General features: G+C 52.6%; 1 protein-coding gene and 2 long non-coding RNA genes across 9 annotated transcripts; 1 reads left to right on the plus strand and 2 right to left on the minus strand.

Annotated features, from left to right (window-relative positions):
* On the minus strand, nt 1-24,955 carry EML2 (EMAP like 2). 7 transcript variants are annotated; one of them, XM_061388683.1, is made up of 22 exons: nt 24,648-24,955; nt 21,801-22,019; nt 21,585-21,708; nt 21,296-21,400; nt 19,182-19,210; nt 18,833-18,962; nt 14,667-14,816; nt 13,855-13,924; nt 13,629-13,739; nt 12,284-12,379; nt 11,248-11,382; nt 10,374-10,473; nt 9,452-9,606; nt 9,004-9,129; nt 6,479-6,610; nt 4,041-4,108; nt 3,683-3,771; nt 3,352-3,449; nt 2,732-2,819; nt 2,196-2,291; nt 718-848; nt 1-416 (listed from the first exon to the last, which is right to left on the minus strand). In XM_061388683.1, the coding sequence occupies exons 1-22, from the start codon at nt 24,817-24,819 to the stop codon at nt 291-293; spliced, it is 2,550 nt and encodes an 849-aa protein (XP_061244667.1). In that variant the 5' UTR covers nt 24,820-24,955; the 3' UTR covers nt 1-290. The 7 variants fall into 7 exon arrangements, 6 of the variants coding, with proteins under 6 accessions (XP_061244667.1, XP_061244666.1, XP_061244668.1 ...); XM_061388682.1 differs by having other exon boundaries at nt 21,296-21,403; XM_061388684.1 differs by having other exon boundaries at nt 18,833-18,965; nt 24,648-24,952.
* On the minus strand, nt 1,020-2,189 carry LOC133230800 (uncharacterized). Its single transcript, XR_009730968.1, has 2 exons — nt 1,239-2,189; nt 1,020-1,188 (listed from the first exon to the last, which is right to left on the minus strand). It is a non-coding gene; the product is annotated as an uncharacterized LOC133230800 (long non-coding RNA).
* Nucleotides 17,511-19,764, plus strand: LOC133230802 (uncharacterized). The gene is made up of 3 exons (XR_009730970.1): nt 17,511-18,724; nt 19,218-19,331; nt 19,401-19,764. It is a non-coding gene; the product is annotated as an uncharacterized LOC133230802 (long non-coding RNA).
* Nucleotides 24,956-27,323: the final 2,368 nt, after the last annotated feature.

A 27,323-nucleotide genomic window follows, 5' to 3' on the forward strand; every position in this document is an offset into this window, starting at 1 on the left:
CTCAGTGCACATGTTTTTATTTCTGGATGATATAAAATAATAAACTTAAAAAACACTCTGAACCAAACACTCTAATGGCTCCCCCAAATCAATGTGACCCCTCTTCCCACCCCGATAAATAGAGACTTCTGTCAGTCCACCCACCCACCCCCATAACCCCCTTTGCTATAGACATACTCTGGGTATATATTACTCTACTCGGCAATAGACATCTCCCGAAAATAGAATTGCACCCTCACCACCTGACTCTACCTGGGCCCCATGTTCCTGGGAACCCCACCCTCCTCAGTTCAGACCACCCGCCACTGCAGCACGCTGGTGTCCTTGCCCCCCGTGGTCAGGGCCATACTGTCATCCCACAAGAAGGCCACATTTGTCACATGGCTGCTGTGTCCACCATATTTGTGGCTGAGGGCCTGTGATAGGGAAAGAAGGAAAGAAAAGGAGGTCACCTGTCTTGTTCACTGCTGTATTCCCTGTGCCCAGGCATATAGTAGGTACTCAATGAATATTTCTTGAGTTAACAGGATAAAAGAACCAAAGATTTCATAATGCAGGTGCTCAGAGCTTTAGCACGACAGACTCAGAAATTTATCAAGTTTCAAGTTAAGAAAGGCCCTTGGGATCAAGTCACTGCCCTCTTTGTATAGATGGGAAACTGAGATCCGCAAAGGGTTGCTTGGTACCTCCACCCTGCCAGCCCCCACAGGGACTCACTCGAGGCTGACAGCAGGGGTAGCTGAACAGGTGGACTTTGCCAAAGTCATCAGCTGAAGCCAGCAACTTCCCATCATGGGAGCGGGCCACAGCATTGATGTCAGTACCATCCGCTCCCTCGGACCAGATCCCTGTGGACAAGATTGGGGGTGGGTGGTGATGGTAAGATGTCAGTTGGGGCCAGGAAACCCCAAGGCAAGCAGGCCCCAGCTGCAGCCTCCCTGCCTTCCTCTCATCTAGCCTGTCTCTAGCCAGGGATGAGAGTTGGAATAATCTTTTGGAAATATGTATCTGACCCTATCTTCCATCATTCAAAACCTTCTCATGGGGAATTCCCTGGTGATCCAGTGGTTAGGACTCCATGCTGTCACTGCCAAAGGCCTGAGTTCAAGCCCTGGTTGGGGAACAAAGATTCCATAAGCCACACAACGTGGCCAAAACAAAACAAAAACCCTTCTGTGGTCCAGGCTTCTCACCATGACCCCTGTGCTCTGCCAGGCCCCTTACACTGCTCCCCTCACCAGTGCTTCCCTTGAACTCTGAAATGATTTAGCCATCCTGCCTTCTTGCATTTCTCCAAATAGCAAGCTTTGTCACCTCTGCGCTTTTCCACATGGCTATTGGAGACGGCAATGGCAACCCACTCCAGTACTCTTGCCTGGAAAATCCCATGGACAGAGGAGCCTGGTAGGCTGCAGTCCATGGGGTCTCGAAGAGTCGGACACGACTGAGCAACTTCACTTTCACTTTTCACTTTCATGCACTGGAGAAGGAAATGTCAACCCACTCCAGTATTCTTGCCTGGAGAATCCCAGGGACGGTGGAGCCTGGTGCACTGCCGTCTGTGGGGTCGCACAGAGTCGGACACGACTGAAGCGACTTAGTAGTAATAGTATTATTCCCTTTGCCTAGAGACTGCTTTCCTTCTTCACCACACTGGAATGTAACTCCTCATCCTGCAGGGCCCAGTTTGGATGTCTCTTCCTCCAGGAAGTCCTCCCTGACTCCCTCCTAGACTGGGGCCAGATGTCCTCTCTGGAGTTCCTTGCCTCCACCTGATCTATTCTGGGTTGTCTGGGGACAGGTTTGTCTTGTCCACTGGATTGTGAGACCCACGATGGCAAGGCCAGGGCTGTTGTGGTCACCACTGGGTCTCGGCACTGCCCAGCTGTGCAGACAGGTGCTCAGGGAGTATGTGTTGAGTACATTAATGCCTGAATGAACTCATGACTGGGACACAGGCCGTGCAAATCTCTCTGGGCCAGGCGCCACCCCTCATTTGTTCTCATTTCGTTACAGCTCCAAGGGACCTGAGCAGTCATCTCACCCTCCTCTTTCCTCTGACACAAACATGGCTGCTCACATGGGTAAAGGAATGAGTTTCCCAGCCTGGGAATAAGAGGCCGCAAAAACCACCAGTCAGGGATATTTCTCAGAACTCCTGTCCTCAGCAAGACTCTGTCCATTCCACAACTTACCAAACACCCCAAACCCTAAGACACAAGTAGCCGTGGCCCATTCCACGTTCCTCACAGTTTCGGCAGTAGTGATCTGCTTACAGGTAGATGAATCCCCTGGGGCAGAAAATGGAGGAGAGATGTTCAGAGCATAAAGAACTAGTGACAACACACCCATTTCACAGACAGTGGACACTGAGGTCCGAGACAGGAGGTTAAGGTCCCAGGGCTTATTCTAAGTCTTCAGACTGGCTGAGGGGACTAGATCCTGGATGGTGATGCTCTACCCCAAGGCCAGAGCAAGGGTATCTGCATAGAAACCTGTACCTAACCCATCCAACCAGGGAGGGGAGGAATTGGTTAAAAGCTGGGTCCACCAAGGAGGAAACCAGAAGTCAGGAGACCAGCCCAACAGATCAGCCCCTGAATACACCAGCCAGAGGTGAGGGACTTGAATGCCCTGGCTTTTCTGCCAGAACCTGGGGAAGGCTATGCAAATCACACATGCGCTGTAGAGAGGCTGAGGGAGGCGTGCCTTTGGGTTTCAGCGAACTCACAGTACAGAATCTCGTAGTCCCCAGAGTTGGTGACAAAGCAGCTGCTGTCCTGGGCCCAATCCAGGTGGGTGATAAAACTGGAATGGCCCTGCGGGGGAGGGAAGAGGTGGGGTTAGAGCTGGAGAGGGCAGGATCCGCCCAGGATGGGGGGAAGGCTAAATACAGAGGTAGGGTGAAAACACAAGGGGTCTAGAGGAAGGATACACAAGCCTTTGGAGTGTGGGGCCAGACTACCACGGGCAGGGGCAGACCGTGATGGGCAGGGCTAGACAAAGAGGGCTTCGAACACAGGAGAGTTTAGAACAAGTGGGCCGAGCTAGACACAGAGGGGGCGGGCTTTGAATGCAAGGGGCTGGGCTATAACACAGAGGGTGTGTTTAGAATGTGAGGGGCGGGGCTACACGAAGGGGCGGGCTTAGAATGTGAGGGGCGGGGCTACACAAAGGGCGGGCTTAAAACACAGGAGAGGGTAAATGTGTGTGTGCCCGGCTAAGACTCCTAGACGTAATCAGGGCAGTCAGTTGAGTGTTGAAGCTGTGCTCCCTTGAGGTAGAAAACTGGTTAATCCTGCACCCCCCGAACGGGGTGGCGGCGCGGGCTGGGGGCCACGGCCCACTCACCGAGCACTTGCCCAGGCGGCTGACCTTGCGGCCGCCTTGGTCCACCGTGTACACGTACACCAAGTTGTCGTGGGAGCCCACGGCCAGGTACGCCCCGTCTGGGGGAGGGGGAGGGGGCTATGAGGAAGCACCCAGGTTCTACCCCTCCTCTCTCAGATTCAGCCCCCCCACTATCCCAGACAACTCAGTAGTCCCGAGCTCCATCCCTACCACAGTCCTGGCCCCACCCCTAGGCCAGCGCCACACAGGCTCCAACCCTTCCTCCTGCCTGTAAATCAGCTTTTCTGTTCCCAGGCCCTGCCTCTCCAGCGTCCCCAGTCGCGTTCCTTACCCGGAGAGAAGCTGACCACTGAGATCTGTTCATTCCCATCGGTATGGATGGCCACCAGGTCATGGGTCTCCGTGTCCAGCAGCAGCCATCTTTAAGGAGAAGGCGTGGTGGGGGGAGGAGGGGTGAGCTGATCTGGTAGAGAGGGGTGGCAATCTGGGGCTTTGAGGGAGGGACCGCATTAAGATGTGGGAGAAAGCGGACTCTCAAAGAAGAATGATGGGAGATCAAGTCCTGGCAACCACCTGGGACCTAATTATCGTTCTCTGTAGGCTTTGGGGCAGTAGGGAAGGAGGGGGGAATCAAGGGATAGTTCCTGGGGGGAGCACAGAAGCCCACCCCAAATGCCCGTCAGTGTTACCTGCCAGTCACTGTGCCGATGGCCAGGACAGAGCCACTGGGATGGAAGCCGGCAGAGCGGGCAGGATCCTGAGGAGGGAGAGAAGAACCGGGGCTGGAAGCTGGGGTCCCCATCCATCTGGCCCACCTTCCCGGCCTCGGAGCCTGCCTAAGGGCTCTCACTTCCCTCTGCTGCCCTCTGGTAACCCCCTTCCGCAGACACTCAGAAAACACTCTCCTGCCCTTTAACATGTTGGCTCGAACAGAAAACATTCCTCCTCACTGTGGACTCTGGATCCTTTATCACTCCTGTTCTAAATTCCCACACTTTTATTCACCCAAGATGATCTCCTTAGGGACTTTTCTAGACATGAGATTGCTGGGATCAAGACTGTCCACGTTTCTAAGACTTTTGATACATCGTGTCAATCTGCTTGCTATAAAATTTATCAGCATATCACCAGGTGTGTCTGAGTGCCTGTTTCCCCGCATCTTTATCTAATCTCCAGCAAAAAAATATTTAATTGGGGTGTGGGTATGGGGGGGATTTGGTTGATTTACAGGCAACAGAAGAATCAGACCTGGGTTCAAACAGTGGCTCTGATACTTCCTAGTGATGTGACATCAAATAGGTTTCTCCACCTTGGCCTTGGTTGTCTCAAATGGAGAACATAAGCACACACACTTCCCAGGACTGTTATAGGCAAGGTGTAAAGCCCTGAGAATGGTAAGCAAGATGGCCCACAGGAAGCACTCAATAAAGGTCAGCTATGATCGTAATTACACTTGTTGATGGGCAAGTGATTTTACCTTTCTGGGCCTGTTTCCAAGTGAGGATCCATCATTCCTACTGCCTTGTGGAGGTTGGGGGCGGAAGCAGTTAAAAAGATGATGTTATCTGCCAGCCTGGATGGGAGCTAGGTTTGGGGGAGATTGGATACATGGATACGTATGGCTGAGTCCCTTCACTGTTCACCTGAATCTACCACAACATTGTTAACTGGCTATACCCCAATACAAAGTTAAACATTTTAAGTTAGGAAAAAAAAAAGATGATGTGGGTAAAGTGCTAAGGCAGTTTCAAGAATGGTAGGGAGACTGCCTGAATCAGAGTAACCTAAGGGAGCTTGTTACAATCTGCAGAATCTGGGACCAAACTCAGACTTCTTGAATCAGACTTCCTGTGCTTGGAGCTCACGATTCGATTCTGTGTTTCTGACATCGCAGGTGGTTCTGATGCCCTGGCTAGAGAACTGCTGTGCTGAACATGGAACCTGGCATATAGTAGGCGTTCAGTTAGCAGCCAAGGTGAGGATTATTACATATGGCCCCAGTAATTTCTAGGACACACCATCCCTGACTCCTAGAAGTTGAAAGGCCATCAGGTGTTCCAGGATCACAGGTAACCCTGGATGCCTAGAACAAAACCTCAAAAGGTGGTGTGAAGACTATGACAACTGACTTTCTACTCTCCTATACTGCACAGGCAGGGGAGCTTAGAAACTACATTGCCCAGAAGCCCATGCGGCTAGGGTCAGCTGTGATATGTGTCCAACAATCAGTTACACTACTGTGGGCTCTGGAAGACACAAAGTAGAGGCCCCACTCTGCCACTTCCGCTGATCAGTTAGGTTGTGAAAACATTTGCTGTGCAGGTGAGCAGTCACTAGCCTTGAAAGGCAAGGGCACAGAGGATCTGATTTGGTCAGTGCAAATATAGCCAGAATTGAGTCACTCTAGATCTAGCAAGACAGTGCAACAGAACTTTCTACAATGATGGAGATGTTCTGTATCTGCACTTGCCAATTTGGTAGCAACTAGTCACATGTTTTGGCTCAGCAGGTAAAGAATCTGCCTGCAATGCAGGAGACACAGGAGATGCAGGTTCGATCCCTAGGTTGAGAAGATACCCTGGAGAAGGAAATGGCAACCCACTCCAGTATTCTTGGCTGAAGAATTCCATGGACAGGGGAGTTGGACACGACTGAGCAACTGAGCCTGTACACACGCATGCAGTCACATATTTGGAATGTAGTTAGTGCAAAGGAGAAACTGAACCTTTCACTCTTAAATTTAAAGTTGATTTAAGTTTGAATAGCCACATGTACTAGACAGTGTAGCTCTAGAGCCAACACTTGAGTGACCACAGCATCCTGATTTCTGGATCACAGTTATGAGGACAGCATTTTCTTGAACCCAGTGGTTCCTGACTCCCCACCTTCCTGACTATGGAAGAGGCAGCAGCTCCTCAGGCACGTCAGGTCTGGGGTGTTGTTCTAGGCTTCCTTCCAGTCAAGAATTCACTCCCCCCAGCCCTCCCAAGCGAGTTTGTAAGCACCCAGTTCCCTGCATTAAATCTCCTTCTGCTGAAAGACACTGGGTGTGGTTCCTGATTGATCCCTGACACATTGAGACAGGTGGTCCTGTTAGAACGGTATATCAAGTCCCCCAGCCCCTTACCTCGATGGTCCTACTCCACAGGGGCTGGTGGGACTCCACACTCCACAGGTGCACCAGCTTATCCTGCCCGCATGTCACGAACTGTGCCCGGCTAGGGTGCGTGGCCAGGCCCCACAGCTCTTCCATGTGGCCCTGGCAGGAAGGACAGATTACAGCATGGAGACCACCGATCCAGATCTTTCCTCCGAATCCCCCACCTCTGATGCCAGAAAGAAGTGCTGGACTAGCCTCAGCAACACACTCTCCCCACAGGTGACCCAGGGACGACGCTTTGCCCAGGGTATCTGAAGGAGGCAATGATTGGGCAGATCCCTGCCCCAGTGGGGGGGCTCCAGGCAAATGTGCCCCCTCCCCTCAGACCTCTGCTTTCCAGTTTGCACAATGAGAAGCAAGAGACGTGGTGCGTAGGAGCTAGATCTTAGGAGTCAGATGGTGCCCAGAAGGCTGCGAGAAACCATGGAGGGTACTCAGCCTGGTAAGTCTGACCACATCTCACTTATTGACTATGGCAGTCACCTGCGCAGGTGACTTCTCCTTGAAGGCTTGGTTTCATCTTCTGTAAAATGGGTCCAATCACTGTATGTGTCTCGTGGCATTCTGCTTACTCAAATTGTGGATGGAAAGTGCAAATACATGGAAGATGTATGAGGCTGGCACAAAGTGCTCATCAAATGAAAGTGGCTGACTATTATTAGTAATAATAACATATCCTATTAATATATTATTAAAATAATTAACTATGATAATCAACAGAACTATAATCATTGATAGCAGCATAATGATTAATGCTAAATAATACAATTCTAGTAATACACTAATCATATATAACTTGGGAATTCCCTGGTGGTCCAGTGGTTAGGACTCTGCTTTCACTGCTCAAGGGCACAGGTTCAATCCCTGGTTGGGGAATTAAGATCCCACAAGTGGCCCAGTGTGGCCAAAAGAATAAAAAAATTAAAAATATGTATAATTAATATTGTAGAACAGTGATGCTATTATTAGGGGTCTACCCCACTCCTGTACTCTTGCCTGGAAAATCCCATGGACGGAGGAGCCTGGTGGGCTGCAGTCCATGGGGTTGCTAAGAGTCGGACACGACTGAATGACTTCACTTTCACTTTTCACTTTCATGCATTGGAGAAGGAAATGGCAACCCACTCCAGTGTTCTTGCCTGGAGAATCCCAGGGACAGGGGAGCCTGGTGGGCTGCCGTCTATGGGGTTGCACAGAGTTGGACACGACTGAAGTGACTTAGCAGCAGCAAGGTCCATTCTGGCCTTGGGACACCTAAGAAATCCCTCTAGCCCTTGTTTTTCTTCATCTTCTTCACACACATGTGTGTGTGTTCAGTCACTCAGTCACGTCCAGCTCTTTTTGACCCCATGGGCTGGAGCCCACCAGGTTCCTCTGTCCATGGGATTTCTGAGGCAAGAATACTGGAGTGGGTTGTCATTTCCTTCTCCAGAGGATCTATCTTCCTGAACCAGGAATTGAACCCATGTCTCCTGTGATGCAGGCAGATTCTTTACTACTGGGCCACTGGGAAAGCCCCTAAGAGCCAGAAGGGGGAATCTAAACTCAGTTGCATGGATCTCAGCCACCTTGTAAGAGGGAAAATGCATGTTGGGAATGAAGGAAGGGGAAAACCACTGAATAAGGAACAATTTTTGTTTTTCTCTTTTTGGCCATGCCATGCAGCATGGGGGATCTTAGTTCCCAGACCAGGGATCGAACCTGCCCATGCCCTCTACAATGGAAGGTCAGAGTCTTAACCACTGGACCACTAGGGCAGTCCCAGCAAGGAGCAGTTTTGGCCAAGATTCTTTGAGCACTTACTCTGTGCCAAGCATCATTCAAAATGCTATATATGAATGGACTCACGGAATCCTTATAAAACCCTGTGAGATCAGTTGTGTTACTCTCTCATTGCATAAAGGCACAGAGAAGTTACTCATTGGCCTCATATCACACAGCGAGTGAGCGACAGGGTTCTTTCACTCCCAGGCAGTCACTCCCCAGAATTCATATGCTAAGCCATCCTTCTAGACCACCACTTGGTAGGTGGGCTCTTTAAACTGGATGTGGGGTAGGGTTGTGGCCTACCAGGAGGGAGGTGTGGGCGTCTGAGCAGACTCCAGAGGACATTCCTAGAGCCCTGGAGCCCGAGACATGCAAGGTGTGTGGCAGGTGGGACAACCTGCCAGGGTACTTATAGAAACAGTACACCGCCCTGACCAGCAGGGGGCAGCATAGCTGGAGCAAGGTCCTGGGAAGCCCCTGCCGTGCAACCAGTTAACCCACTGCTGGGCCATGGGGTGTTCTGGGGCAGGAATTCTAGGGCAGGGGTGGGGTTATAGGTCACAAGCAGGTAAAAGGAAGGTAAGAGGTGTTAACTAGGCCAGAGGATAAGGAATGGGGCAGAGAGATGAGGAGAAATGGGAGTAGTAAGAGAGAAGTGAATGGTGCAGAGGAGAGAAGAGAGGCATATAGGGACGGAGCGGGGCAGGTGCAGAAGAGATGCTCACCTGGACCAGCAGCGAGAAGCCGGTGTGGACAGAGCCCTGCAGGATGGAGTTGCGGGTGGTCCCCACATACAGCGTGTCTCCCCGGCCCTCTGCCACGGTGCGCACGGGGCCGAAGTCCTCAGGGACCTGGGTGTGGGGGGAGGGGTGGGCAGATGAGTTTAGGACACATGTAGAGGTGGGGGGTGAGATGGCTGGATAGCACCAACGATTCAATGGACATGAACTTGGGTAACTCCAGGAGATAGTGACGGACAGAGAGGCCTGGCATGCTGCAGTCCATGGGGTCACAAAGAGTCGGACGCAACTTAGGGACTGAACAGCAACAACAGACGTGAGGGCAGGGTGGGGATGGGGGAGACAGGCTGGGAGAACAGGGTCTAGTGTTAGGAGCCCTGGGGGGGTGATGGGAGATCCCCTCACCCTTGTACGAGCCTCTCCCCCTCCTCACCTCCACCTCCTGCAGCTTGCTGTAGTCAGAACCCCAGAGGACAACCCGCCGATCGCGGCCCCCTCCGGACACCAGCGTCCCGTCCCGCAGGGCGCAGAGCCCAAACACGCCGCCATCGTGGGCACCCAGCACTGCCTGTGTGATTCGGTTCCCTCCTGCAGGGTGGCCAGGGGCAGGGGTCAGCATGCAGAAGCTGCCCCACACTGACCCCAGAAAACACCTCAAACTCTCACTCCCACGTCCAGCCATTCACTCACCTCTTCTTCTACCTACCTTCCCATCTACCCAACCACCCTACCATCCGTCTAATAAGCCATCTGGAAAGATAGTGTATTCATTTACTCATTCTTCTATTCACTGAGTAGGACATCCCCTACATTCATTCACTGCCTTATTCATTCATTCCTTTGGAACAAACCATCTTTCCATCCATCTAACCTGGGTTAATCCATTCATTTACAGTTCAAACTTGATCACTACCATGGGGTTTGCAGAGGACCAGGGAAGGGAATACGTGAAGATTTCATGCAGGTGGGGATAGAGCTGAACCTTGATGGAGGCATTAGACTTGGTCAAGTAAGGATTTAACCTGTTGTATCATACCCAGGGCTTCCCAGGTGGTGCTAGAACCTTGCCTGCCAGTGCAGGAGACGTAGGATAAGTGGATTGGATCCCTGGGTCGGGAAGATTCCTTGGAGGAGGGCATGGCAACGCACTCTAGTATTCTTGCCTGGAGAATCCCATGGACAGAGGAGCCTGGCAGGCTACAGCCTATTGGGTCGCACAGAGTTGGACACGACTGAAGCGACTTAGCACACACGCACGCACATCATACATTCCAGCAGGGTCTGAGGAAGGAAGGCACAGCCAAAGGGAGTCAGGGAGGACTGGGTTGGGGACCAAACGGTGGGGTAACACTGACCTTTGCCCCAGACATAGAGGTTCCCCCCAGAGTCTCCGGTGACCACATCGCCACCCTCCAAAAAGGTCACACACAGCACGTACTTCGGTTTCTCGTATTTCTAAGGTGGGGGAGAAGGGGATGGTGTCAGAGGGTCACTGAAGCCGGGTGGCCTCCCCGAGCTCACCCACCAGCCAGGACCACGGTCCAGGGGATGTCCTCCCTGCTTCTAGGTGCAGCCCTGTGAGGAGCATCCTTGTCTCCAGTGCACACCCGCGGAGTGTCACATCACCTAGAGTTTCTGACCCCACTGTCTCCCTTCTCCACCCCAGATTCCCTTCCTCCCTCCTCTCTCTCATCTTGACTTCTGTCCCAGTCTCTGTCCTCAGTTTCCCCTGCTGTCTTCCCCTCTCTGCCCCACCCCTCTCCCTCTCCGTCCCTCCCCCCCAACCCCTGTCTGCCCCTAGGTCCCTTTCCCTGCCCCGCCCCACCTTCTTCTCAATATCTCCATTTCACCTCCATCTGAGCCTGGTATTCTCAGGGCCTCCTCTGTTGGGGTGGAAGACCCAACTCTCACCAAAGGCGGGCCTCTGGTTCCTGCTGTTTTTCTCTCTCTCCCGGTCACCAGGCTCCGACCTCTCTATTTATCCAGAGTATCAACAACCACAGCAACCCATTTACCCAGCATCCACTATCTGCTAGGAGCTGCTGTACTCGTCATCCCATTGAATCCTCACAACTTGAAAGACTTGAGGAGGACCATCCCCTGGTATGAATAAGGGAACTGAGGCCCCAGCAGGCAGTATCTCAGCATCCCTACACATTCCAGCCTCTTCTGGGGTGTCCCTGCCAGCCTCCCTCAGGGCCAGCCAGTCCCGGGACCCCTGGCACTCACCTCAAAGAGGCCCTGCCGCTTGCTCAGGCTGCCCCCCTCCAGGTTCCAAAAGTAAATGTGGGATTTCCCACAGGTGATGAGCACGGTGGGATCCGTGGGGTGGAAGGTAGCCGCCAGCACGGCCTCATTGGAGCACTTTAAGGGGTGGAGGAGATTCAGAATGAGGACCTCAAAGCCACCAGGACCACCACATCCATCTCAGGAAGGACTGCCCTGAATACAGCCATGTGGGTTGTGTACTGCACAACTGACTTGCCTGTATCTCTCCTATACAGGCAAGCTAAAGCACAGGAAGCAGGGCCAGTCAGTGAAGCTTTATTGCCTTCTTCACCAATCTAATGGCAGACACGTGGAGAGCCTTTACTTTGCACCAAGCTCCGTGCCAAGCCCTTTACATCCATCAACTCATTTAACCCCACAGCACCCTGTGAGGTAAAGCTCATTAGTACCTCCCATTACAGATGACAAAGTGAAGCTCAGAGAGGGGAAGTCACTTGCCTAAGGACACACAGCCAGACTCCGTCTGGAATCAAGTCACTGGGAGCCCAGCCTCTCAACTACTTCTCCTTCCCCAAACCATGGGCCCTCCATTCCAGGTCTCTTGCCCCCAGCCCAGAATGAGCATGTGACCTTGGGCAAGTAGCTCTCCCCTCTGCCCTCTGCCTCAGGTTCCTCATCTGTAAAACAGGCCACCAGCCAGAGATGCAAGTCAAGGTCTATCTTAGACATCGCAGGGCAACTGAAACAGCAGCCACCTTGTACTGATCCTCCTGTTTGGCCTGGTCTGCCCACCCCATATCCCAACATCAAAGCCAAATTTTCCCTACAGGGGAGATGCTACCATAACTCCCATTTTACAGATGAGGGAACTGAAGCACCGAGAAGGCAAGCCACTTGCCTGAAGTCACACTGCTAGCAAATGGAAAAGCCAGGACTTGGAGGTGAGTCTGACTCTGGACTCATGAACACTGAGATCTGGCCACCAGAGAGGGACCCCAAGGAATGAGGATTGAAAAAAAAAAGGGGGTTACTTCACCTTGACATCCACCACCTTGGTCTCCTTGGCCCAGTCCCACACGGAGAGCACGTGATCGTTGGATTCATCTACCGCACACAGGAGGTTGCCCCCGTTCTAGGAAGAGGAGAGAGGATGGGGAAGGGGCAGACAGCTCTGGGTCTACCCTCCCTCCCCGCCCCCAACACCAATACCTTGCCCACTGGCGCATTAGCCACTCAGGCCTGTTTAAAGATTTTCGAAGGCCCTGGCCCAAGGCATATGGAACACATTAAAATACACTCTCCATCCAGGGCCACACACATTTTAAAGGCTGTTTATAGTTTTCCTTTTGAAATGACTAGTCCCTAAGAAATTCATCTAATTTCCCCTCAGCTATAATTTCTCTGCAACCAGCACGCCCTCAGGAATTCTTACTAAGAACATCTAACCTGCCTCTTTATCTGTAATGACTTGTATGACTATGAAGTTAAACAACTATAAAGTTGGGACAATGTTGCTGTTTTATATCTTTAGTTAGGCATAGGTTAGTTTTGATTTTGCAGAGTTTTTCTTTCTCCCAGACGCTGGCAAAAAATTGCTTTATTTCTCCAAAGGTCTCAGAAAACCTGTAGGTAGGTGGGAGGACCAGTTGTTTTTTATTTCCTGATTCGCTGCAGCCACTGCTTGGGTGAAATGCGATAAAAATGTAAAATATGATTTTAGGAAAAAACCACCAATCACGCACTTGGATGCTGTGGGAATGTCAAATTGCTCTACAAATCCCTAAAGCCTTACTCTTTGATTTCTGTGCTTACCGCCCCCATACATATCTGCCGACACCCATGTTCCGGATGGTACTAGGAACAGGGCTGCGCTAGACACAGGGCTTTAAATGCCTACAGATAAGGATCCTTCCAGAATGAAAGGTGGTGTGAAAAACAATGTAAAAAGCATTACCTGATCTACAAAGGATCATTGAGAAGTCTGTCTGGGGGCAGACATGTTGTTTTACTGTTGTTAGTTGCTAAGCTGCGTCTGACTCTTGCGACCCCATAGACTGTAGCCTGCAGGCCCCTCGGCCCATGGGCTTTTGCAGGCAAGAATAGTGGGGCAGGTTGACCATCTCCCCCTCCAGGGGACCTTCCTGACTCAGGGATCAAACCCACGTCTACCCACATAGGCCAGCGAATTCTTTACAGTTGAGCCACCAGAGCAGGCCGGTGAGGCTGCAACTGTGGGCACCCAGCCTGGAAGGTCAGAAGGGCCGGGAGTTTGGCCGGGGGCGTGTCCAGCACCTGTGATGTCACGATGAAGGCGTGGCCTCCAACTCAAAGGGGAACAAGGGGCAGGAGAGGGCCCAGGGCCAGGCTTGCACAGGACTTACAGATTTGGAAAAGCCCACACAGCACACAGCTCTGTCAAACACCCCCAGGCCCAGCACGTGTAAGGTGGAGAGGGAAACTGAGTCCCAGATGCGCACGTGGGGCGGCAGCGGCTGCAGGAAGGAGAGAGGCCAGTTACCTGGGGGGCCTGACTCCCTCACCCCCACCCCCACCCCGCACCCACAACTCCATCCCAGCCTCCAGGTCCTGCCCCCTCCACTCTGTTACCTTCCCCTCCTTAGTGGTGCCCGCCACCTGTCCAGTGGCGATGGTGACCATATCAGGGTGGACAGCCAGGCTGAGGAGAGAAGCGCAGGTGGAGGGGACTCAGGGAGTGAGGCGGGGGGGCAGGGATGACAGCAGCCCAGAACCCCTCCAGCAGCAGCCACAGTTATGATGCCTGATTATTCATTCCACGGGTTGGCTCAATGAGTTATTTTTAATCCAACGGTCCCCAATGTTTTTGGCCCCAGAGACCAGTTTCGTGGAAGAAAACGATTCTTCAGATGGGGAAGAGGGAGATGGTTTGGGGATAATTTAAGCGCGCTACAGGTGTTGTGCACTTTATTTCTATTATTATTACATCAGATCCATCTCAGATCATCAGGGATTAGATCCTGGAGGTTGGGGACCCCTGAGTTAGTCAATGAACATTGATTTAATTCTTCAGTAACAATTAGGGAACACTCTCTGGGTACCCTGGCTCAGAAGCAAGACTCAGACCTCTGGTCTCTAACTCAGGGGCCCACAGGGCTCAAGCCTGAACCACAAATGGCCAAGAGAACACACCCATTGAAAGGGTGGCTGCCACCACGGGATTCCAACACACTGTGTCTGGTGTGCCTGCTTGAAGTTTTCAAAAGAAGTGAAAAATCCAGGTATCGGAGTGAATTCACCGACATCTGAAGTACTGATAGTTAATCCACGATGTTTTTCCCCCTGAATTCTGCCTGAATTCAGGCCAAGTGAAGACCTGGCCCCCCGCCTCCCCCTTGATGCCCTGTGCGGGAGATATTTGGCATCCTCCGCCCTGGCCTCACCACTTGATGTCATCGTTGTGTCCCAGGTAATGCCGCTGCCTCTGCTCCTCCACACTGTACAGAACGGCCACGGAGGCCACGAAGTACACTATCTCCCCCGTGGGCAGCAGGTAAAGGTTGGCTCTGCAGTCTCGGCCACGGTAACCATAGCTAGAGATGCCCCGCGGCCGGTTAAGGAGTGTCTTCTGCATTGTAGCTGTTGGTTGACTCCCAGATGAAGGTCATGGGAGATAGGTTTTCCTGTTTCCACTCTTACTGTGTAGGAGGTTGAATAACAGCCCCCGCAAATATGTCTACTGTAGGACTTCCTTGGAAGTCCAGTGGTTAAGACTCTGACCTTCCGATGCAGGGGACGCGGGTTCAATCCCTGGTGAGGGAACTAACGTCCCACATGCCGCCCAGCCAAATAATGAAGGGAAAAAAAAGTGTCCACCAAAATATTACCACCTGGAAACTGAGAATGTGACCTTACTTGGAGAAGGAGTCTTTGCAAATGTAATTAAGGATCTCGAGATGAGATCATCCTGGATTATCTGGCTGGGCCGTCTAATTCCAGTAACAAATGTCCTTGTAAGAGCCAGAGAACAAAGAGACACTGACACTGGGTGGGATAAGGCAGTGTAAGACTGGAGTGATGGAAGAACCGAAAGGCTTGTTAGCGGCCACCAAAAGCTAGCAGCCAGGGAAGAAGTCCCCCAGAACCTCCAGAGGGACCATGGCCCTGCTGACACCTTGATTGGGGATTTCTGGTCTCCAGAATTGTGAGATTTTTCTGTTGTTTTAAGCCACTAAGTTTGTGGGCATTTGTTAAGAGCAGCCACAGGAAAGTAATCTGTCTACTCTTCTTCCCCAGAGGGATCCTGTTAAAACCTATTATCACTAAGTCACTTTACATGTGTCCCCTGCTCAGGCTCTCTACTCAGCTCCTTAGAGAGGCCTTCTCAGCCTCTCCCAAATAGTTCTGAGATATTTAAAACTGCAAACCGGAATTCCCTGACGTGTTAGTGGTTAGGAGTCAGCACTTTTGCTTCCGGGGCCCAGGTTCAATCCCTGTTTGGGGAACTAAGATCCTACAAGTCTCGTAGCATGACCAAAAAAACGTTGCAAACTCAAGACTTCTTGGCAAGCTAGTGGTTAAGACTTCCTCTTCCAGTGCAGGGGGTTCAGGTTTGATCCCTGGTCAGGGAGCTAAGATCCCACATGCCTGAGGTCCAAATAACCAAAATATAAAACAAAAGCAATATTGTAACAAATTCAATAAAGACTTAAAAAAAAAAAATGGTCCACTTCAAAAAAAAAAAAAAAAAACTTAAAAAATAAAGAAAACCTATGCACCTCAATGCCCCCATCCGCCTTCCCTATTAATTTTCCTGCAGTACATTCATCAGCATCCCACATGTTCCATTTGTGTTCTTGTTTTTGCCACATCCCACGGCAATTCCCCAACCAGGGATGTAACTTGCGCCCCTTGCATTAGAAGCACCGAGTCTTAACCAGTGGACCACCAGGGAAGTCCATCTGTTTGAATTATTCTGTCTCCCCAACTAGAGTGCCTGCTCCAGGAGGGCATGACCTCTGTCTTTTCTGTTTACTGATGTACCCCCTGTGGCCAGATGAGGTCCTGGTACACAGTGGACATATGAGTTCAATATTTGTTGAAGGAGTGTGACCCCTCTTCTGTTCAGAACTTTCTGTAGCTCCCCTGTTCCCCTAAGAGAAAGTCCAAGCTCCTCTTGCTGGCCTCGTTTGCCCTCCCCTAGTCTCAGCTTCTGCCCTCTGATACTGGATTTCCCCAAAACACCACAATCATGACCATCACCCGGGTCTTGGCACTAACTGTTCCCTTTGCCTACTACACGCTACCTGCCACCTTTCTCAGCTGTCACATCCTCAGAGCAGGCCTCAGTCTCACTTCATCTGCTGGACTCATCCTACTCATCTGATCAATGTGGTAACTGCACCCAGTCCTTGATGAGACTGTCAACTGCACGGCAGCCAAAACTGGGCTGTTTTGTTCTCTTCTGTAACTCCTCCTCCAGGAAGCCTTCCCTGATGCCCAGGCTGGGTCGGCTGCCCTCTCTGGGTTCCCCCATCCCAGCCTTGCCCGCTCTAAGTTGTCATTTTCATGGATTCTGTCCCCACACTGGATTATAAGCCCAGGAATGCAGGTTGTACTAATTTGGGGACTGCTGGACTCCAGTCCTTAGTCCCAGAATGTTTGCGAAACATCTGAATGGATGTCAATATGCCTATCCCGACCCCATAGAAACTGCTTCACCCTGCAGCCATTTTAGGGCTGGGGAATGAGGCCCACATGGACTTTTGTTGTCTCAGCTGCTTTTCTCCTGATGCTCACTTATCAAGCCAAGCCTGGCATGACAGCATGGTATTCTTCAATTCCTGTGAATATTTCCAGCTGCCTTAAAGAGGTTCCAGGCTCCAACTATTCCTGCCTCTTCCAGAGAAAACAGCAAGGCCAAGAGAGGACAGGGAGTGGATCCCCAGGATACTAACCCCAAACCTCAGTTTGTGTTTTGGAAAAAGCTTAGGGCTCAGAGTCAGAGTTCTGGCCTCAGTTCTGCTCTGACTCCCTAGGACAGGGCTGGGACCCCTCTCGTGGCCTCAGTTTTCTCATCTGGAAAGTAAGGGTAATCATTCCCAATCTGCAGGCCTTAGAGGGCTCTTGTAGAACACTGGCTGTAAAAATATATTCTGAACCCTACAAAAGAGAAGGATCATATTATTCGATGTATTTATATTGAAAGAACTGAACAGTGCCTGCTGCTGCTGCTAAGTCACTTCAGTGGTGTTCGACTGTGCGACCCCATAGATGGCAGCCCGCTAGGCTCCCCCGTCCCTGGGATTCTCCAGGCAAGAACATTGGAGTGGGTTGCCATTTCCTTCTCCAATGCGTGAAAGTGAAGTCGAGCAGTCGTGTCCAACTCTTCTCGACCCCATGGACTGCAGCCTACCAGGCTTCTCCATCCATGGGATTTTCCAGGCAAGAGTACTAGAGTGGGGTGCCATTGCCTTCTCCGAACAGTGCCTGGCATACAATAAGCGCTCAATAGGGACTTCCCTGGCAGTCAAGTGGTTAAGACTCCACATGTCCAATGCAGGGAATGTGTGTTCAATCCCTGGTCAGGGAACGAAGATCCCACGTGCCATGTGGCATGGTCAGTACGTGCTCAACAGTGATTAGTCATTATTTTGATCAATCTCTGTTCATCTGGCACATATTATAAGCACATTGTTTCACAGTCTTATGAATCCGAGATCATGACACCCACTTTTCAGAGGAGGCTAGTCAGGCACAGAATGGCAAGGTGATTCATCCAGGGTCACAAAGCCAGCCAGAGGCTGGGCTGGCATTTCACCCTATTTCTGCCAGGCTCCAAAGACAGAGTTCTTAACCAATGCCAACTTCTTTCATTTCTCACATTCACCAAACTCACTCTGGCCACAGAGCCCTTGGACCTGCCGTGCCTTCTGTTCTTCCTATGAAAGTGAAGTGAAACTGTTACTCACTTAGTTGTGTCTGACTCTGTGACCCCATGGACTACAGCCCACACGGCTCCTCTGTCCATGGAATTCTCCAGGCAAGAATACTTGAGTGGGTAACCATTCCTGGGGATCTTCCCGACCCAGGGATCAAACTCAGGTCTCCTGCGCTGCAGGCAGATTCTTTACCATCTGAGCCACCAGAGATGGCTGGCCCCTAAATGTTCAATTCTCAGCTCAAATGCCCCCTCCTCAGAGAAACCCAGTTACTCCTCTTACTTGAGCTTAGGTTACTGTATGACCAGCATTTATTACTTAGCTGAAATTATCTTATTTGTTGACTCACTGGCCTCAGTCTCCCCCACTTTAGAAGGGAGCTCAGGGAACCTAGCCTGTGTGTAGAAGAGAATCTGATAGATGGAGGGCACTCAGCAAATGTTTGCTGCTCTAATGAATCATAAAAGTCACGTGAGCTAATCTGCCTCCCTCTGCTCCCTGCAGACTCCAAGCTCTTCCTGATCCCTTAAGTCACAGATGCCTGAGAAGTCCCACTTTCGGTACAAAGACCCTCCCTCTAGCTGCAGTCCCACGGAAGGGCTTCCCTTCCGGATTGGGGAGGTGGGGGGTGGGGGGAGCGGGAGGAAGGGATTAAAGTAAAAGGATACACCCAGTCCAACTTGAATCGGTGCGAAGGCAGCTCAGAGCGTGTGTCCAGGCTGTAGGTGGGGACCAGCTCCTCCGGGATCAGCATGGGTACAGGGCGGCCCCTCAGGAACATTTTCACCGAGCCCTCCTCTGCTAGGATGCATATCCCCAGAGGTCAGGTGCTGACACCAGTCCGCAACCCCGTAACCTCTCCCCTTCTGACTTCACTTTTTATTTTTTTTTCACTTTTTAAATGTTTTTTAAGTAAAAAAGGGAAGGGGTGTGGGGTGGGGATGAGGTCAAAGAGGTTTCCTGACCTCTAGCACTGGCCTCTCACCCCAGCGAGGCCCTCCCATTCTCCCTACTTACCCATGCTGAAGATAACTTCTTTGGTTTTGCTGTCAGGAAAGGATAAAGAAGGAGGGGAAAAAAAGAAAGAAAAGAAAGCCCTAATTAGCAGGCAAGTCAGAAACTGGAAGAAACCACTTCCCCCACCCCACGGCTCTCCCGAGGTCTTTGGTAAGTAATGGGGCGGGGGGGGGGGGGGGGTTGGGGGCGAGTAAGGAGCTGAGCGCTGCCTCTCTGCAGGCCGTGTGCTTTGCTCGGTTGATCTTGCAGAGCCTAAGACACAGGCCCAGAGAGGCAGTGATCGCCGAAGATCACACAGCACGAAGTGGCAGGGACGCGATCCTGGAAGCGGGGAGTCACAAGGTACCCCTCCCTCCTAAGTCAGCACAGTTCTCCCAACGCTCTCCACCCCCAGTCCCACAGCGCCCCAAACTTCTAACTGAAAGGGAAGAGGTGAGGGTTTAAGGGAAGGGGCGTGTCTCTACACTCCTTTTTGCTGACGGAAAGAGGTGATGCCCGCGGGTCTGGGTCCCCGGAGAAAGGGGAGACCTGGGTCCTGCTAGTGCAAGAAGGAGTGGGGTATGTGCAAGAGGGTCTCACCCAGGTCCAAAGCTACTCATGGCGGCGGCTGGCGGCGCTTCGGGGCCGGGGGTGGAGCCGGGCCCAGCTCCGCCGCTTCCGGCCCTGGGAGGCGCCCGCGCCGCCGCGCCCTGCCCCGCCCTCCACGGAAGACCCCGCAGCCGGAGGTTCGTGTTCCGGGGCTGTGAGGTCCTGACACCAGGCTCTTTTGTCGGGGGAGGGAGAGTGTTTTTTGAGAACACAGACTAGAGGACGTGTCTGCCTGAGTTCCAACCCAAGCTCTGCCAGTTCCCAGTGTTGTGAACAATTTGCCAAACCTCTGCCTCGGTTTCTTCACTTTTCACTTGGGGATAATAAACCTCTCAGGCGATTGTGAAGCTTCAGTTGGTTAATTCATGTAAAGTGCCTTGTGTAGTACCTGGCACATAGCTCTGTGTACGTGTTTGCTATTATTTCAGTGGGGTGAAATGTGTGGGTTTTTGACTCCGGTCCAGCCTTAGTCCACCCCACCCCCCAGCCTTGACCTCGCCCGCCGCATGGGACTCCACACGCAGGTTTTTTCACCGCCCAGACATTCAGTCTGGCCCGGCCTCTGGGAACTTGACCTCGCCCAACATTCTGATAGTCTCACCTCTCCTGAACCTATCCCTGAATCGACAGCTCCCCATGGAAACTCCTATCGTCTTCAGGTCTGGTCAAGCAAGCAGACCAAGATAACATTCACCCTCAGTCCCTGCAGACCTACTGGGGTCTGTCCACGTCCACCTATGACCACAGTTCAATTCAGTCGCACAGTCGTTTCCGACTCTTTGCGACCCGTGGGCTGCAGCACGCCAGGCTTCCCTGTCCATCACAATTCCCGGAGCTTGCTCAAACTTATGTTCATTGAGTCAGTGATGCCATCTAACCATCTCATCTGTCGTCCCCTTCTCCTCCTATGACCACACCTAACCTTCAAATTCAAACCGCGCCCATTTCCACCTGGCAGCGCCCAGGCTCCCCTCCTCCCAGTTTCTTGCACCGGACACTACTGCACATGATCTCAGCCCGTTGCCCTCACCCCAGGTTCTGATTCTGCCCAGTTTACCCTCTGGCCAAGCCCTCAAATTCCTTTCACGCCGGTTCCTCTGACTACCCCATTTCCTGCAGAAACTCCTCTTAGAGCCCTGACCTGGCTGCCTCCCCGAGACTAAATGCGGACTCTGCCTTTACCTTAGTAGCCACGCCCACAATCCTGGATCCTCCCTAACTTCTACTCGGGCTCTTCCGAGAGACTCTGACCATCCACGCCTCCTACGCGCTAGTCCAGCCTCTAAAGCTTTGACCACGCCCCTCAATGTTGGCTCCGCCTTCTCGTGCCTTTCACTATTACCACTCTGTCTCAAGATTGGTCCCTCCGATCCTCCTGCACCGTTTCCGCTTTCTGAACTAGATGATCATGCTTTAGGTTACTACCTCGTGGCCTGGGGCATCACCCTAATCTCCCCATCGTTTTCCAAGCCTAACTGAGGTTTTGGTCCCACCCTTTGCGGTACGACCCCGCTTTGGACACTTACCCTTCCTTTTTGGCGCTGCAGTTGCTGCTAGAGGATGTGGTGCGGCTGCGGGGATCCTCGCGGCGCACCGAGGCGAGGCGCTCTGGTGACAAGTAGCGCCGGGCACTGCTAATAGAGAGCACACAGTTAGGGTCAGAACCTGCGAAGCCAGCAGGCGAGTGCCGGAGGCGGGCGAGAACTTTACAGGACATTCCCCTGCTGATGTTCAGACACCCGAGTCCATCCCTTTTCATATAAACAGCCTCCGAGGTCTTGGAAGAGGCTGGGGATCCCGACTTCCGCGCCTCACCTGCGCCCAGAGGTCGCCTCCTTTTTGGGGGAGGATGGAGACGTGGCATAGCCGCCCACGCGCCGCGGAGGTCCCGAGCCATTGAGGGGCGTCCTGGTGGGAAGACCTTTCAGGAGCTGACACACTAGATAGATGGAGTTAGAGGACAGAAGAGGATGAGTTTGAAGTACAGGCCCCAGCCCCTACCACCTCACCCCTCTAGTCTAGTGAAGATACCGGAGGCAGTGGTGCCTAGGCGAGGAGGAGCCCGGCCCTTGGGGGTGCCCCGCGCGCGCAGCGCTGCGCCTTGCTCTTCGCATGCCCGCAGGCGACGCAGCGCGTCAGCCAGCGCCGCCTTTAAGACCGCCAGCTCATCTTCTTGCAGCTGAAGCCGCTGCTCCAGCGCCGACACGCGGTCGTCCACCTCCATCCCGCTCGTGCCCGACAAATTGTCATCTGGAAGGCAAGAGATCGCTGGCTGCGAGGGCCACCCAGGAGCTCCAACGCCCAAGGGGAAGTGTCCCTCCCACCTGCCCGGGGCTAAGTCCCGGGCCAGCCACGCCCCTTCATCTCCCGCGACCTGGGGCTGGAACGCCTGGATGTGGGCCAAGAAGAGGGGAAGGAAATCCCCACGGCTCTCAACCCTTGCCCGCACACTCCTCTCTGCCTCAGCGCCCTGGAGGCGTGACCTTAGGGAAGTCCCTTCCTCGCTAACCTTCTAAGAAAGAGTCTACAAATCAAGAGCCTCTCGACTCTGGTTTTAAGATTCTATGACTAAGATGCTAAATACCTATAAGTGATATCAACATCTTAAGGATGACATCAACTTTTTCCGAACGACACCAACATTCTAGAATTGATCCCCAATATCCTCTGACGAATACCGAGATTTTTTATCGCGGGTACTAACATTCCCTGTCTGTTTCTAAGACTTTCCAAGCCAAAAAGGTCTGTGCCTGGTCCCTCTCTGCTTTCTCTCGTCACCGAGGGGTTCGACCCCAGAGCCTACTGCAAGGACAGGCTTTCTGCGGCCCCTGGCGGCAAGTTTGGGAGTTGCAGGCAGCTCCTCGAAGACCCGAGATTCGCGCAAGGGATCTGACACCCAAACTAACTTCCCCGACCCAAGCGTCTCTCCTCTGATCCTCTTTTAAAATGTAGCTTCTTCACTCCCATGCCCCTGACTCGGCTCTCCCTCTCCTCTCTAGATGCAGCCAAATAATTCCTCCTGCATCTCCCGCGGTCCTCATTTTCCCAAAGTGGGAGGGGCAGAGTACCAAAGTGGTCCCCCCTCCCCCTTTCGTCCCAGACCACTCATACCCAGACTCATTGCTGGCAAGAACCAAGGAGGCCCTGGCTCCCAGTTCGGTGGAAGTCAAGGTGGTAGCCTTAACAGGAACGGGGCTTGGAAGTAGCACCTGCTATCCCCCGTCCATAGGATGCCCCGCCCGTCCGCTGGGCTCCGCAGTGCAGCCATCGGTCCCTCCCCTCCCTCCCCCACCCCTTGCGGCCCAATCGCTTGCCTGGCCTCGCCTGCCCTGCCCCCCACCCAGCGCCACTCTGGTCGGGTGCCTGGACCTGCATTGGAAGGTGGGGGTTAGGTCTGAGGGAGAGAGCTGTCAGGACTCGGAACTCATAAGAAAGGGAATCTCAGGGGCCTGTTGGCATTGCGTTTTGCAAAAGAGGAAACTAAAAACGGAGGATGGGGGAGAGTACAGAGATCACCGAAGGTCAAACAGCCAATAGAGGAGGTGTAGGAGGGCCTGATCACCTCCTTGTGCCAAGACCCCTCTTACTTACCATTAATAATACTACCCCCAAAAATGAGATTTGTCATAGAGAGCTTACACGTGCAAAACACTTAGCATCTCACCTGGCTCTGGTATGTGCTCAATAAATCCAGAATATAATTAAATGTTATTATGGTACCCACACTGGAGGAGGGCATGGCAACCCACTCCAGTATTCTTGCTGGGAAAATCCCATGGACAGAGGAGCCTGGTGGGCTATGGTCCACGGGGTCGCAAAGAATTGGACATGACTGAAGTGACTGAGTACATGGTACCCAATGTCCCAGCAACTTTAGTAGCTCTAGTATTGTACCCATTTTAGGAGGCAAGGAGATAGATGGGGATTGAAGCCCAGAGAGATGAAGTTACTTGTACACAGACACACAACCTTTCAGCCCCGGAACAGGTATTTGACCCAGGCTTAGGCACCCTGTCAGCCTGCCTCTCAGAGGGGCTGAGAAGGACAAAAATGAGCATTCTGGTCCCTGACACTGGGGTGTATGCCCAGAGGTAAGCCTCCAAAAGGGAGTTCCTTCTCAGGGCCTCAGAGTGAAGTGGAGGAACTGTTACCTTGCCCCTGCAACCCCCATCCAGGGAGCCAGCTTATTCTGAGGCCTTGACCTACCCACCCACCCCTCACCTACCATGACTCAAGTCCTCTGTCCCCTCCTGCCGGTTCATCCCCCACCTTCAGCTCTTTTGCCAAGAGGCCAGCCCCCATTTCCCACTTCTCCCCTCTGCCTCCAGCTCCCCTCATCTGGGTCTGACACCCACAGTGGCCTTTCTTTTTCATACCCATTTGTCTAGGGAGAAGGGATGAATCCTAATGGGCGGGAGGGGTGGGGCCTGAGGACTTGGGGGGTAGAGTGGAGGCAAAGTCCTCTGGTCATCCTGCCTGGTCCCACACCCAGCCCACAAGCCAACACCCAATTCCACTCTCCCTCAATCGGTCCCTCTGCTGAGGAGAAGGGAGAGGGTCCCGGAGGATTGAGAGGGGATGGAGAGAGCAGAGTTCCACACCTCCAGGCCTTCCCTCCTTCAACCCCAAGATCCTAAAGGCTCTGCTCTCTTCTCTCGGTTCAGCCACCTGGGGAAAAAGGGGAGGGTCGAAGAAGGTAGGGGACTGGGATCAGGGCTTTGGGGATCAGGCACCTTGCTCTGGGGTCAGGGTCCTGCTAGGGGAGAAAGAAGAATCTTCAGCTAGGGGCGAGGATGGGGACTTGGAAGGAGGTTGGGGTAGAAGGAGATAGGTCCTGCCCTGGGCGGGGCCAGGGTCGGAACTGAGGAGGGGTCTCACCGTTGCAATATTGAAGCAGCGAGGACGTGTCGTAGAGGCCGCAGAAGGCCGGGCCGCGCTCCGCCATCGCCCCGCCACATCCACCGCCGGCCCCCCCGGTCCCAGCTCGGGCCCGGTCTCCCCCCCCAGGCCCTGCCTCCCGTTGCCATAGCAACGCCCTTCGTTCCAGCATCCCCGGCTCGGCCCGCCCGGCATCAGGCGGCCGACGCCGGGCCTGGCACCGGGGTCATCCCCCAGGATGCCCAGAAAGGGGGAGGGGGTCGGGACACCCCCTGCCAGGCCCCCCAACACAATCCTCGGGCCGGGATTGGTTGAGCCGAGATCCCTCTCGGTACTGTCTGGTACCGCCCACAACAGGCGCATATTCTCTCTAGACCCCCTCCTCGCCTGTTCAGGACCAATGAGAGCCTGTCGCGCAGGACCCCTCCACCAATAGGGATGCAAAAGGATTGGAAGGGGCAGGGCCTTCTCTGCTTTTCAGCCCGAAGCATAGCCCCTGGCTTTTAGAGAAAGGTAGGGTAGAAGAAGACACTCCCACATCCCCCAGATCTTCCTAATCTTTTCCTGGGTTTTCGAGAAGCCTCCTTGCAAGACCAAATCCTGGAGCCTCAAATCCGCCCAGATACCCACAAGCTCCGCCCTGGAACTCTTATTCTAGCTCATTTCTTCGAGCTCTTGTTTATTCTATCTACACCAGCCCTCAAGGCTCTTAGCTCCACCCCCCCCCCCCCGAACCCCGTGGGGGGAGCTAAAGTTCTATTCCCGCCCCCAGAGCTTTTGGCACCGCCTCCTGAGCATCTAGACCCAGCCAACCGATAGGATTGGCTCCGCCCTTGAAGTTTAGAGCCCCCTCTACCCTAAGTCTGTTAGTCCCTCCCTCACCTTTCCTTCCACTTTCCTATTGGCCAGCCCCGGCCCTTAGCTCCTCCCCCACAGGCTTCACCTCCCACCTTATTATCCAGTCCAGGTTTTGACAAAGGCCTAGTTGTGACGCTTGGACGACTGGCGGTGTCAGTCGGAGCTGGCTCCGAAGTTGTGGGGAGAGAAAAGGGAAGAAAACCTGACAATGGATTTAAAGAATACTGAACCACTTTCTCCGAGTCCTTATTGAAAGTCAGCCCCTAGAAATGACCCAGACCATGCTATATATCTGGGGGCCAGATATATAGAGACATATGTATGTCAGCCAGCCAGTGCGTGCTCAGTCGTGTCAGATTCTCTGCGACCCCATGGACTGTAGTCCCCACCAATTTCCTCTGTCCATGGAATTTTCCAGGCAAGAATACTGGAGTAGGTTGCCATTTCCTTCTCCAAGGGATCTTCATGACCCGGGGATCGAACCCGGGTCTCTTGTGCCTTCTGCATTGGCAGTCTGATTCTTTACCAACTGCCCCACCTGGGAAGTGACCGTAAATCAGAAGAGATTTGCTTCTGGACACAGCCAGGCCTTGAAGCTCAGGGCTTTAGAACCAAATTGACCTGGGTTTGAGTCCTGACTCCACCAGGGTCTGATTGTGACCCTGAGCCTCGGTTTCCACATCTGGAAACAGCAGGGAGGAGGGGAGTGAAGGTTAAATATCGAACCGACTTCTTTTATTCATTAAAAAATGTTTACTGAGTGCCTATCATGTGCCAAGCTCTAAGTGCCAGAGTTTCAGTGATAAGCAAGTCAGCCCCCAGAATTTGCTCTCATGGACCCTGCAGTTTCTGGAGGAGGTAAACCACAAGACACAAAACAAATAAAGAGTGTTAATAATAACTAACATTTACCGAGCACTTCCTATGTGCCAAGCACTCAGTTATCTTCACCACAAGCCCTAGTTTCATCACCATTTGATAGATGAAGAAACAGGCACAGAGCTTGTAAGATCATTTCAGGTCCTGGCATTAGAGAGATAAGACAGAGTGATATTGTCAAGGATGGGAGGCTGAGGCTAATTTAGAGAGTGTGGCCAGAGAAAGTCTTTCTGAGAAAGTGACATTTGAGCTGAGATGTGAACGACATGCAGGAAGCAATCACACAGGGGCAGGGGGAAGGGGGGTGACTTTCCAGGCAGCGGGAACATGAAGTACAAAGGTCCCTAGGTAGGCATGAGTTTGGCAACAAGAAGGCTGTTGATGATGGAACTGTGGAGAGCTTCCATGTGAAGAGGAGAGCAGGAGGTAGATGGCATCGGGAGATAATGGGAGCACCAAATCTTGTGGCAGATGTTGGCGGTTTGTCACTGTATCCTCCATGAGGCCCAGGGAGGCCACATTGGTAAATCACACAGGAGGACAGTGTCCGGCACACAGTAGGCACAAGTAAAAGGCAGCAACCCCTGTTCGTGTGCCAGTGAACAACTACTATGTGAGGTCAATAGGGACTTACTTCCCTAAGACTCCACGCTCCAAATGCAGAGGGCCTGGGTTCGATCCCTGGTCAGGGGAGTAGGTCCCACATGCTGCAATTAAGACCCGACACAGCTAGATAAAAATAAATTTTTAAAAATCAATAATAAGTTCCAAGTGATGACTAAAATAGACGTGGGCCATTATCATTCTATGATCACAGCTAATTTTCTTACTGAAGAAACAAAGCAGGAACTCAGATTTCTTGCCTTCCCAACTCCCATTTCTCCCAGCCTCCACCTCCCTAAGCTCAGATTCTAGGAAAGGGGAAATCAGACTCCTACA

This window comes from Bos javanicus, chromosome 18 (genome assembly GCF_032452875.1).
Source record: "Bos javanicus breed banteng chromosome 18, ARS-OSU_banteng_1.0, whole genome shotgun sequence".
Taxonomy (NCBI): domain Eukaryota; kingdom Metazoa; phylum Chordata; class Mammalia; order Artiodactyla; family Bovidae; genus Bos; species Bos javanicus.

Bases quoted from the DNA above. Each gene is read 5' to 3' on its own strand.
- EML2 (XM_061388682.1), bottom strand. From the start codon at position 24,819: ATGCTGGAACGAAGGGCGTTGCTATGGCAACGGGAGGCAGGGCCTGGG. The intron at 21,709-21,800 runs GTATCTTCACTA...CCATCTATCTAG, and splicing joins CCTAGGCACCACTGCCTCCG to TGTGTCAGCTCCTGAAAGGT. The intron at 14,817-18,832 runs GTATCCTTTTAC...GGGCATCTCTAG, and splicing joins CGATTCAAGTTGGACTGGGT to CTATGGTTACCGTGGCCGAG.